The following is a 12,598-nucleotide window of genomic DNA, read 5'->3' on the forward strand; positions in this document are numbered from 1 at the left end:
TACCTTTTATCTTAGCCTGCTGGACAAACTTTCCTCATTCCTGAAGAAGGGCTTATGCCCGAAACGTCGATTCTCCTGTTCCCTGGATGCTGCCTGACCTGCTGCGCTTTTCCAGCAACACATTTTCAGCTCTGATATCCAGCATCTGCAGACCTCACTTTCTCCTCAGTCTCCAAAGAGTCATGAATGATGCTGACAATGTGTAATCATCAGCAAACATCTCTACCTCTGACCTAATGATGGAGGGAAAGTCTTTGATGTCTGGCTGAAGATTACTTTGAATTCTTCAGCCCAGCATCTGCAGACCTCACTTTCTCCTCAGTCTCCAAAGAGTCATGAATGATGCTGACAATGTGTAATCATCAGCAAACATCTCTACCTCTGACCTAATGATGGAGGGAAAGTCTTTGATGTCTGGCTGAAGATTACTTTGAATTCTTCAGCCTTATTTTTTGCACTGATGTGCTAGGCTCTTCCGTTATTGAGGATGGGGATATTTGCAGAGCCATCTCCTCCAGTGAGTTGTTTGATTGTCCACCACCATTTTTGACTGGATGTGGGAGGACTGCAGATCTTAGATCTGATCTGCTGGTTGTGGAATCACTTAGTTCTGTCTATTGTTTGCTGCTTTTGCTGTTTGGCACGCTAGTAGTTCTGTTTGTTACCCTCACCAGGTTGACGCTTCATTTTCAGATATGCCTGGTGCGGTTCCTGACATACCCTCCTGCACTTTTCATTGAACCAAGGTTGATCCCATGGCTAGATGGTAGTAGTTGAGTGAAGGACATGCCAGGCTATGAGGTTACACATTGTTACTGGAGTACAGTTCTGATGATGATGATGATGGCCCACGGTACCTCATGGATGCCCAGTCTTGAGTGACTAGATCTGTTCGAAGTCTGTCCCATTAAGCACAGTGATAGTGCCACTCAACATGATGGAAGTTATTGTCAATGTGAAGGCAGGATTTCATCTCCACAAAGACTGCGTGGTAGTCACTCTTAGCAATACTGTCATGGACAAATGCATCTGCAGCTGGCAGATTGGTAAGAATGAGGTCAAGTATATTTTTCCCTCTTGGTTCCCTCACCACTTGCTGCAGACTCAGTTTAGCAGCAATATCCTTTAGCACCCAACCAACTCAATCAGTAGTGCTGCTGTTCAGCCACTCCTGGTGGGGTCATTGAACCCTCCAACCCAGTGTATGGTTTGTGCCATTGCTATACTCAGTACTGCTGAGGTTTTGTCTATCAATGTCCCTTTGTAATTTTATGCTGACATCTACACTTGTCTATGATGCTGCCCAACTGCGTCATTAGTAAGTTTGGAGAAATGACTTTCTCTGCCATTATCCAAGTTGTCATTAAATAATGTGAATAATTGAGGCACCAACACAGATCCTTGTGTAACTCCAATATTCATATACTGTTAAATTAAGTAACTACCCATAATCCCCACTTCCGGTTGCCTGCCACTCAACAGGTTTCCCAACCAAGTCAGTAGTTTGCCTTCAATTCCACGGGCTTCTACCCTCATTAACAGTTGAATAGGAATCCTGCAGAGTGGAAGAGGTGTAACAAAGAATAAAGTTCTATTATGTGGTTCATACATCATTGTATTTTCTTTTCCAGTGTACAGCAAAGTGTGCAGAACGGGTTACCGTAACCAGAGAGGTAAGGTGCTCAAAGGAAGAGTGGTTGTGTGATGAGAAAACAAAGCCACCATCTCAGAAAGATTGCGTTGGACCCCCTTGTGATCGACAGTGGACAGTCTCAGACTGGGGCCCGGTAAGTCCAGCTTAGAACAGCTTGCACAACTTCTTTTTTTCTTCTTTCATCTTGTTCATGTAAGTGAAATTAAAATCCCAAAAGGAAGGAAACATCCATGTCACAATTTAATCCCTGTTAATTAGTCAGGTTATAGACAATGCTATCCTTAAAAAAAAAGCATGCTGAACTTGGATAAGCAATTGACTATCGCTGCCATCCCAGAAGGAAAAGCCAGTGTAGCCAATCTGGATGAAAAGGTTGTAACTGTGTTTTGCGATCTGTTAAAATAGTTGATTCTAATTGCTAGGTAGTTTTTGCTTCCAGTTGGCAACAGGTGGCATTGGTTAGTAGGCGGAGGTGGGTACTGGAGATGCTGGAGTTTAGAGTCAAGATTAGAGTGGTGCTGGAAAAACACAGCAGGTCAGGCATCAACCGAGGAGCAGGAAAATTTATATTTTGGACAAAAACCCTTCATCAAGAATGAGGCGATTCCTGATGAAAGGCTTTTGTCCAGAATGTCGATTTTGCTCCTGTTCTGTTCGCAAGTTTGCAACTTTCATGTAGACCATGTGCTTGTTTAGGGACCAACTCACCGAACTGAACTTTGTACGTCACGGGACCTGACCATACATCATCCATGCTTCTTACCCATGTAGGGCCATTTCCATGATTTTGACACCTAACTTCATCCCCTGAATTAAACTGTCTCTCTCGCTTAGCGAAATCTTATGTATGGCATTTGCATTGCTGATGGTGAATTTTGTCCTTGTTGGCACTCTGTGCACTGTCCCACTAATGCAGCTATGTTTGCATTCCATCCTTGTTGCCACTGAAATAACTCCACAGAGGCTGGTATCCCATCATCAACTCATTCTGTATTCAAATGCCATAGTACAGATTCCTCAGAGCTGGTTGTGAGTGAGCAGAGCTTCTGACACTCCTGTTGTTTTTTTATTTTATTAACCAGTACAAATTACAAACAAACCGTTAACATTAACAACTGTATACAAGAAACAGCAATTTACAGGGGAACGGGGTAGCAATGCCAGACTCCAAACCGCACCGTACAACCAGTTCACAGGGAAACGAGGATGAACCTTGAATCCCACCTTACATCAATCAAGAAGGAAACAGTAGACACAATCACATACAGACAGTCCGGTAAACCGATCAATGAAACAGTGCATATATCATAGACAACCCTGACAACCCAGCAAGCCACTCGTCCCTCCCATCGTCCGGCCACTCTAAGGCAGCCTGCCCCTATGCCCCTTCCGGCTCTCGCTCCACCCTGACACACCTTCCAGGACACTCCTGTTTATTTTTTTTATTTTATTAAACAATACAGTTTACAAAACAGTTAACATTAACAGCTGTATACAGAGAAACAGCAATTTACAATGGAGAGGAACAGCAAAGCCAGGCCCTAAACCCTACCGTTCAATCAGTTTTCAGGGAAATGAGGACAAACCTCAAACCCCACTTTCAGTCATCACAAAACAGTAACAGTAGAAATACATATAAGACAGTCCAATTAGATAAAACAGTGGATAGAATACAGACATGCACCTAGCATTGGATGTCAACACATGGAAGACCCTCGTGCAGAAGAAATCACATTGGAAGAAAGTCCTGTATGAAGGAACAGAATACTTTGAGAATACCAGGCGACAAGAGGAAGCATGGAAAAGGAACCAGAGAAAGGAATGTCAACGAACGAAAGGCCAAGGACCAATTTCACCTCCTGAAAACATGTGCCAGATGTGTTGTTGGAGGTATGACTTCAGAATCATGCTCATCAGCCACGCAAAGACCTACAGAATCCATGACCAGTGACACGGAATTTTCTAGGTGGACAATCATACTCGTTAGCGAGTGATTGCCTCTGCCTATGACAAATGGCAAAAGAGTTGTCCAGCATTGGCTGCGCCAGAGAGGTGCAGCCTTCAGAGAGGATCAGTTGTGCAGTGGCCAGGGAATGTATATCGTACAGGACTTTGCACTAAATCTTTTAGTGGCATATAACCTACATTCTTCCCCTTTTTAAAAACCCTCTGAACACAGCCCCCTCCCTCGCAGGTCGCATCACTTACTTTCCCACTCAGTGTGGTCACAACCATTTTCTTTCCATTGCTCACTTGTGATTTCCAGTACTATGGAAAGTGATACTGAATGTTTTTGTTCGAGTGATCCTCAGCCCTCACCCTGACCACGTCAGTAACCCCACAAATACCTGCATCCCCTTCCTAGTAACCATCCCATCAGCCAATAATTCTCACCCAATCCATCTACATCTGACTATACCTACTTTGTTTTCTTACCCAGATCCATGCATGTGACATTAAAATGCTTGGTGTTCTCATTCAAATTCCACAACCTCTCAACTTTTCATTACAATTTCCCAACCATGCTTTACAGTGCGATTCACTTCAAAATCCTTCTGGCTCCCTTCAGAATTGTATTGCATCATGCCCTTGGTCAGCGTGTGCAGTGCCCCCCCAAATCAAGACTAAAGCACTGAGACATAGTGCTGCCGCCACTATAGCATCCGATTCCACCCCCCAGATTATGACCTCAATTCCATTTTCTATCTGTGCCAATACCCTTTGACTCCTTTCTTTGAGTAGAATCTATCTACCTCTGTCTTAAAAATATTTTGTGATCCTTCATGGATAAGAGTTCCACAATCTCATGATCCACTGGGAGAAATAATTACTGTTTGTCACAACTCTGTTGGATAGTGTGCTGAAAATCAAGCCTAACTATTTCTGAATTTGTCACAAATTGTCTAATTGAGATTGAAAAAATATGCACACCAGGTTTTATCAAACAAAAAATAACTATTTATTGCAATGAAATTGTGTTTTTAACTAATGACACAAAATAGATAACTTAAACTCTACCTATTTCAAAACAAAATCCCATACAAATACAAACACAAGATACAAATATTATGAGTAGGGAAAGAATGCGAAAAGTCAATTAAGCACAGTTATGGCATGAGTCCAGGTTCCCTCCCTGAGTCCGAGAACATGGGCCAGTTCTTTGTTAATGGGTAGATTACCCTTTGTCATTCAGTACTTCCCCGGAGCAGGAAACTACACCATGTTCTCCACAGCCTTTAAGATGTCATCGATGAGTTGCTACAGTTTAGTTATTCTTGGGTTAAGAATTTGACGATTTCCAGATGTCTCAGGGTTTTTTTCCTTTTAAAGAAGGGAATATTAAGAGAGCTAGAGTAGACTCATAGATTCCTACAGCACGGAGGACAATTCTCCTTCAAATCCTCCCACTTCCTCCAGACAAAAGGGGTAGTCATGTGCACCCGCATGGCCCCAGCTATGCCTGTCTTCATGTCGGCTATGTGGAACAGTCCATCTTCCGGAGTTACACCGGCACCACTCCCTACCTTTTCCTCTGCTACATTGATGACTGCATCGGCGCTACCTCGTGCTCCCATGAGGAGATTGAACAGTTCATCAACTTCATCAACACATTCCACCCCAACCTTAAATTCACCTGGACCATCTCTGACACCTCTCTTCCCTTCCTGGACCTCTCCATCTCCATCAACGGTGACCGACTCAACATTGACATTTTCTACAAACCCACCGACTCCCACAGCTACCTGGATTACACCTTCTTCCACCCTACCTCCTCCAAAGATGCTATCCCTTATTCCCAGTTCCTCCTCCTCTGCCTCATCTGCTCCCAGGAGGACCAGTTCCACCACAAAACACACCAGATGGCCTCCTCCTTTAAAGATCACAATTTCCCCTCCCACATATTTGATAATGCCTTCCAGCACATCTCATCCACGTCCCGCACCTCTGCCCTCGAACCCCACCCCTCCAACCGCAACAAGGACCAAACCCCCGGTCCTCAACTTCCACCCCACCAACCTCCGCATACATTGCATCATCCTCTGCCTTTTCCGCCACCGACAGATAGACCCCACCGCCAGAGATATATTTCCCTGCCCACCCCTATCCACTTTCCATAAAGACTGTTCCCTCCACGACTACTTGGTCAGGTTCACGACCCTAACAACCTTTTGTCTCCTCCTGGCACCTCCCCCTGGCACCACAGGAATTGCGAAACCTGTGCTCACACCTCCCCCCCCTCACCTCCATCCAAGGCCCCAAAAGAGCCTTCCCCATCCATCAAAGTTTTACCTGCGTTTCCACACATGTCATTTACTGTATCCGTTGCTCCTGATGCAGTCTCCTCTACATTGGGGAAACAGGACACCTACTCGCAGAGCGCTTCAGAGAACATCTCCAGGACACCTGCACCAATTCAACCCCACCACCCCCGTGGCTGAACATTTCATCTCCCCTTCCCACTTTGCCGAGGACATGCAGGTGCTGGGCCTCCTCCATCGCCACACCCTCATCACCCAAGGCCTGGAGGAAGAATGCCTCATCTTCCGCCTTCGGACACTTCAACCCCATGGCATCAATGTGGACTTCACTAGTTTCCTCATTTCCCTCCCCCCACCTTACCCCAGTTCCAACCTTCCAGATCAGCACCGTCCTCATGGTCTGTCCCATCTGTCAATCTTTCTTCCCACTTATCCGCTCCAACATCCTCTCCGACCTATCACCTTCACCCCCACCTCCATCTATCTTTTACACTCTCAGCTATCTTCCTCCCAGCCCCACCCCCTTCCATTAATCTCTCCACCCCCAAGGCTTCCTGCCTCATTCCTCATGAAGGGCTTTTGCCCGAAACAACGATTTTCTTGCTCCTTGGATCCTGCCTGACCTCCTGCTGTGTCTTTTCCACACCACTCTAATCATGACTGTGATCTCCATCATCTGCAATATACTTTCCCCAAACTGGTTCATGCCAACCAAACTGTCCATCAACACTAACCCCATTTCCCTGCACTTGGCTCATATCCTTCTAAATCTTTCCTATTCATGTATTTGTTCAAATGCCTTTTAAATGTTGTTAATGTACCCGCCTCAACCACTTCCACTAGTAACTCGGAATTTTCTTTTACTTCTTCACTCTCAGAAGGGAGATTTAAGTGCTCTTTATTTCACAGACTGCATTGTCCAAACATAAAGCTGTAGTCATTTGCCCAGGAACCAGTCAAGAAGTTTTTCTATGCTGAATTCTTCTGAATGCACACACAACTGTCCTGATTGGAAAAACTAATGAAATGTCTGTCACTGGGCAAAACTGCTCCGATCATTCATCCATTTAGCCAAGGTTTCCAGCATTCTCCTCCACTGCTTAACTAAGGCAGTATTATCGATATAACTCTGAATGAATTCCAATATCTTTTTAAACCTGCAATGCCTTCTTCGACCGTCCCTTGGTTCAAAGAAATATCTTTTCCATTTTTTAGTCCATGATCCAAAAATAAAAATGGTCTTTACATGAATTCCGATTTAGGTGGCGATCCTTTATTTTTAAATGATGTTCCATAGTTCTACTTCTGCCATTAGGAAAATATCCTTTCAGCTTCCACCCATAGAATCACAGAACTGTTACAGTGCAAAAAGAGGTAATTTTGATCTCTCTTGCCTGCACCGAACATTTAAATAAGCATTGCTATCTGATTTGATTTATTATTATCACATATACCTAGATACAGTGAAAAGTTGTTGTTTTGCATGCAGTACAGGCAGATCATAACATATAGTTATGATTTATAATAACAATAAAATGCATACAGTAATAGAACAGAGTGAAGGACACAAAGTTATGACTGCAGAAATGGTGCACAGAGAGCGAGATCAACATTAAATTTAAAATTTGAGAGGTCCGTTCAGAAGTCTAATAACAATAGGGAGAAGCTGTACTTGAATCTATTCATGCATAAATACAAACTTTTATAACTTCTGCCAATTTTCTGATTTTTCACCTTAACCTTGCACATAATTTCTATCTAATATTATTACCAAAAGACTTGGGACATGCTTATCAATAATATACGACATTTAGGGTGCCACGCTGGCTCAGTGGTTAGCACTGCTGCCTCACAGCACCAGGGACCTTTGGTGACTGTCTACATGGAGTTTGCACATTCTCCCCGTGTCTTCATGGGTTTCCTCTGGTGCTCCGGTGTCCTCCCACAGTCCAAAAGATGTGCAGGTGAGGTGAATTGGCCATGCTAAATTGCCCATACTGTTCAGGATGTGTAGGCTAGGTGTATTAGTCAGGGGAAATATAGGGTATTAGAGTAAGGGAATGAGTTTGGGTAGGATACTCTTTGGAGGGTCGGTGTGGATCTGTTGGCCCAAATGGTCTGTTTCCACAGTAGGAAGTCTAAAACTTTTCTTTGGGAAATAAAGTTAATAATATCTATGAGCATTGTTTAATTTTATGAAGTTTGAATTTATATAAGAATTTCCATGTGCAATAACTACCGACAAATAGTGTATTATTCTGTGTTAATTTAAAAGTAACTCCAATACAGTTGGAAGAAATTGAAGCATTATCAAAATCTGTAATCTGTTACATTAATGATTTTTCTTCTGTGTGTTCAGTGCTCGGGGCCTTGTGGGCAGGGAAGAATGATAAGACATGTGTACTGCAAGAATTCAGAAGGAAGAGTAATGCCTGAATCCCAATGTAATCCTCAATCAAAGCCTCATGGCATACATCCCTGTGGAGCCAAAGATTGTCCACCTCATTGGCTGGCCCAGGATTGGGAACGAGTAAGTAGAGAAATGTTTCATTTCTGTTTTCATATTTAAACTATCTTTATATTTTTTTCCAAGTATAAATGGCATTACATTTTAAATATGTGTAAACCTTCATTGCATACTACAGTGTATTTCCATTACTAAATTTAGTATTGTTAGCAAGTGAAATAACTCCAAAACGTTTGGTGTCCCAAATCACCCTACATATACCTATAGAAAGTCTTTGACACTAATCCAGCAACCTCAAAGCCAGTTCTCAGCAGAACCTCTGACACTTATGTTTATATATATATATCAGCCAAGGCTCTCTGATTAGACCAGATTAACAGCCCCAGTTATGGAACACATTCCAGGAAGCCCACCTGGCTGACCTCATTACAATCACAGAACACCCGCATGGATCCCAGCTATGCCTGTCTCTTTGTCGGCTATGTGGAACAGTCCATCCTCCGGAGTTACACCGGCACCACTCCCTATCTTTTCCTCCGCTACATTAATAACTGCATCGGTGCCACCTCGTGCTCCCACGAGGAGGTTGAACAGTTCATCAACTTCACCATTACATTCCACCTCGACCTTAAATTCACCTGGACCATCTCTGACACTTCCCTCCCCTTCCTGGACCTCTCTGTCTCTATCATTGATGACCGACTTAACAGTGTCATTTTTTACAAACCCACCGGCTCCGACAGCTACCTGGATTACACCTCTTCCTATCCTGCCTCCTGCAAAAATGCTATCCCGTATTCCTAATTCCTCCGTCTCTGCTGAATCAACTCCCAGGAGGACCAGTTCCACCACAGAACACACCAGATGGCCTTCTTCTTTAAAGACCCTTTGCACATGGTTGAAGAAGCCCTCCAATGCATCTCATCCATGTCCCGCACCTCTGCCCTCAAACCCCACCTCTCCAGCTCCTTCCCCTGCCACTGTAGGAATTGCAAAACCTGCACCCACACCTCCTCCCTCACCTCCATCCAAGGCCCCAAAACAGCCTTCCTCATCCATCAGAGTTTCACCTGCACAACCACCAATGTCATTTATTGTATCCGTTGCTCCCGATTCCTTCTCCTTTACATTGGGGAGACTGGATGCCTTCTCGCAGAGCGCACTAGGGAACATCTCCGGGACACCCGCACCAATCAACCCCATAGCCCCGTGGCCGAACATTTCAACTCCCCCTCCCACTCTGCCGAGGACATGCAGGTCCTGGGCCTTCTCCACCGCCACTTCCTCACCACCCAACACCTGGAGGAAGAACGACTCATCTTCCGCCTCGGAACACTTCAACCCCAGGTATCAACGTGGACTTCACTAGTTGCCTCATTTCCCCACTCCCCACCTTACCCCAGTTCCGACCTGCCAGCTCAGCACCATCCTCATGACCTGTCCTACCTACCAATCTTCATTCCCACTTATCCACTCCACCCTCCTCTCCGACCTATTACCTTCATTCCCACCTCCACCCATTTATTGTACTCTTGGCAACCTTCTCCCCAGCCCCTTATCTCTCCATCCCGGAGGCTCTCTGCCTGATTCCTGATGAAGGGCCTTTGCCCGAAACGTCGATTTTCCTGCTCGTCGGATGCTGCCTAACCTGCTGTGCTTTCCAGCACCACTCTAATCTTGACTCATTACAAATCACTACATCCTCTCCCTGAGTCAGAGGACATGGGCCAGTTCTTTCTTTTTAAGAGTAGATGGAGTACCGTTTGTCATCTAGTACTTCCCCAGAGAAACTGTTCTTCACTGCCTTCAACGTGTCATCGATGATGACGAACATCTCTCCAAGATCATCCCTACGCCTCCACTTCTCAGCTTCAAATAACTGCCAAACCTTAAACAGCTCATCTTTCATAGCAAGCTACCCAGCCTTCAGGACAACACTGACCACAACACCACACAGCCCTGCTATGGCACCTCTATAAGGCATTCCAGATCATTGACATGGATACTACCATCTCATGTGGGAACACCACCCACCATTTACATAGCAGATACTCATATGACTCGGCCAATATTGTCTACCTTACATGCTACAGGCAAAGATATCCTGAGGCATAGTATATCGACGAGGCCATGCAGACATTATGATAACCGATGAATGGACACTGCACAACAATCGTCAGACAGGGATGTTCCCTCCCAGTCAGGAAACCCTTCAGCGGTCCAATCTTCAGATAAGCGTCCTCCAAGGCAGCCTTCAAGATACACAACAGTGCAGAATTGCCGAGCTGAAACTGATAGCCAAGGTCCATACCCATGTAGACAGTCTCAACCATGATCTTGGGTTCAGGTCATGCTACATATAAGCCCACCAATCTGTTCTGTATCTATAAAATTTTCCTTACTGTTCTGTTTTGACTCCATCATCTTGCTAATTTGTTATGATCTCCCTACCTTAGTTAGTTTGTACAGTTTTGGATTACTTATTACTTTGGTTAAACCCTCAGCATGCGACTCTTATGCCTATCATGTCATTCCAGCCAAATGATTTATTTCCAGCACCATCTTATTTTAAATATTTTGTAATTATCTGTGTGCCTCAATTAATTGAATTATAAATCATCCCTTCACTTGCTATTCAGCTGTTGACACTTTACTTTCACTGCCTGACACTTTTGATCACCTGCAAATACTTATTATTCAGTGGGTCGACACTCCACTCACACCATTTGTACAATCTTTTGATCTCTCTACCTATAAATTCTGTGCCTGAATGCTTCTCTTCACTTCACCTGACGAAGGAGCGGCATTCGAAAAGCTTGTGATTTCAAATAAATGTGTTGGACTTTAATAGGGTGTCATGTGACTTCTGATCTACTAAGGGCAGTGTGTAATACACAGTAGCTCATCTCCTGCACCTGGAATGTCTCGGAAGAAATTTATTCTCCTCTTCAGATGGCAAAGCCGTCAAGACAGGAACATCTGCCATGTCCATCTCAGATTCCAAGGTATCTTCAACACTTGATGGAGAAGGAAAACCCATGGCCGTCAGAACAGCCAAAAAGGCAGTCGCTGTGCAGGGCGCGTTTTATCCCCACACCATTTGAGATTTTTCACCTCCCATATTATCCATGCACTTGTTCAGCACCATTGCACCTACCTGAACTTTATACACCACTGGATCTGATCTCAGGTGGACCATGCCTCTTACCCATGCAGAGCCATTCATAGAGTACTACAGCATGAAGACAGGCCCTACGGCCCAGACTGGTCCAAACTGACCAAAATGTCCATCCACACTAACCCCATTTCCCTGCACTTGGCCCATATCCTTCTAAGAGACAGTGAGGTCTGCAGATGCTGGAGATCAGAGTTGAGAATGTGTTTTGGAAAAGCACAGCAGGTCAGGCAGCATCAGAGGAGCAGGAAAATCGACGTTTCGGGCCGGAGCCATTCCTGATGAAGGGCTGAAGGGCTCCGGCCCGAAACATCGATTTTCCTGTTCCTCGGATGCTGCCTGAGCTGCTGTGCTTTTCCAGCAACACGCTCGCAACCCATATCCTTTTAAACCTTTCCTATCCATGTATTTGTCCAAATGCTTTTTAAATGTTGTTAATGTCCCTGATTTGTCCAAATGCTTTTTAAATGTTGTTAATGTCCCTGTCTCAACCACCTCTGCTGGCAGCTCATTCCATATGCGTAACATCTGTGTAAAAATATGTTGCCTCTCAGGTTCCCTTTTATTCTTTCCCCTCTAACCTTAAACTGATGCCCTCTAGTCCTTGATTCTCCAACATTGGGGAAAAAGACTGAGTTCATTCACCCTATCCATGCCTATCATGGTCTTATGCACCTCTATAAGGTCCCCCCTCAGTCTCCTATGCTCTAAAGAAAAAGTCCTAACGTGTTCAGTCTCTCCCAATAACTCAGACCGTTGAGTCCTGGTAGCATCCTTGTAAATTTCTACGGCATTCTTTCCAGTTTAATAACACCCTTCCAATATGGAAATGTGTTGCTGGAAAAGCGCAGCAGGTCAGGCAGCATCTAGGGAACAGTAGAATCGACGTTTCGGGCATTAGCCCTTCTTCAGGAATGAGGAAAGTTGGTCCAGCAGGCTAAGATAAAAGATAGGGAGGAGGGACTTGGGGGAGGGGCGTCGGAAATGTGATAGGTGGAAAGAGGTCAAGGTGAGGGTGATAGGTCAGACTGGGGTGGGGGCGG

At 44.7% G+C, this 12,598-nt stretch overlaps 1 protein-coding gene across 1 annotated transcript in view; it reads left to right on the forward strand.

The window, feature by feature from the left end:
• Positions 1-12,598, forward strand: part of adamtsl2 (ADAMTS-like 2) — a 251,356-nt gene that overhangs the window by 198,693 nt on the left and 40,065 nt on the right. Inside the window, exons 18-19 of the mRNA XM_043719728.1 lie at positions 1,632-1,787; positions 8,273-8,443. Coding sequence (XP_043575663.1) covers positions 1,632-1,787; positions 8,273-8,443 — 327 coding nt within the window. The remainder of the gene's footprint in view (positions 1-1,631; positions 1,788-8,272; positions 8,444-12,598) is intronic.

Source organism: Chiloscyllium plagiosum, chromosome 30 (assembly GCF_004010195.1).
Source record: "Chiloscyllium plagiosum isolate BGI_BamShark_2017 chromosome 30, ASM401019v2, whole genome shotgun sequence".
Lineage (NCBI taxonomy): Eukaryota > Metazoa > Chordata > Chondrichthyes > Orectolobiformes > Hemiscylliidae > Chiloscyllium > Chiloscyllium plagiosum.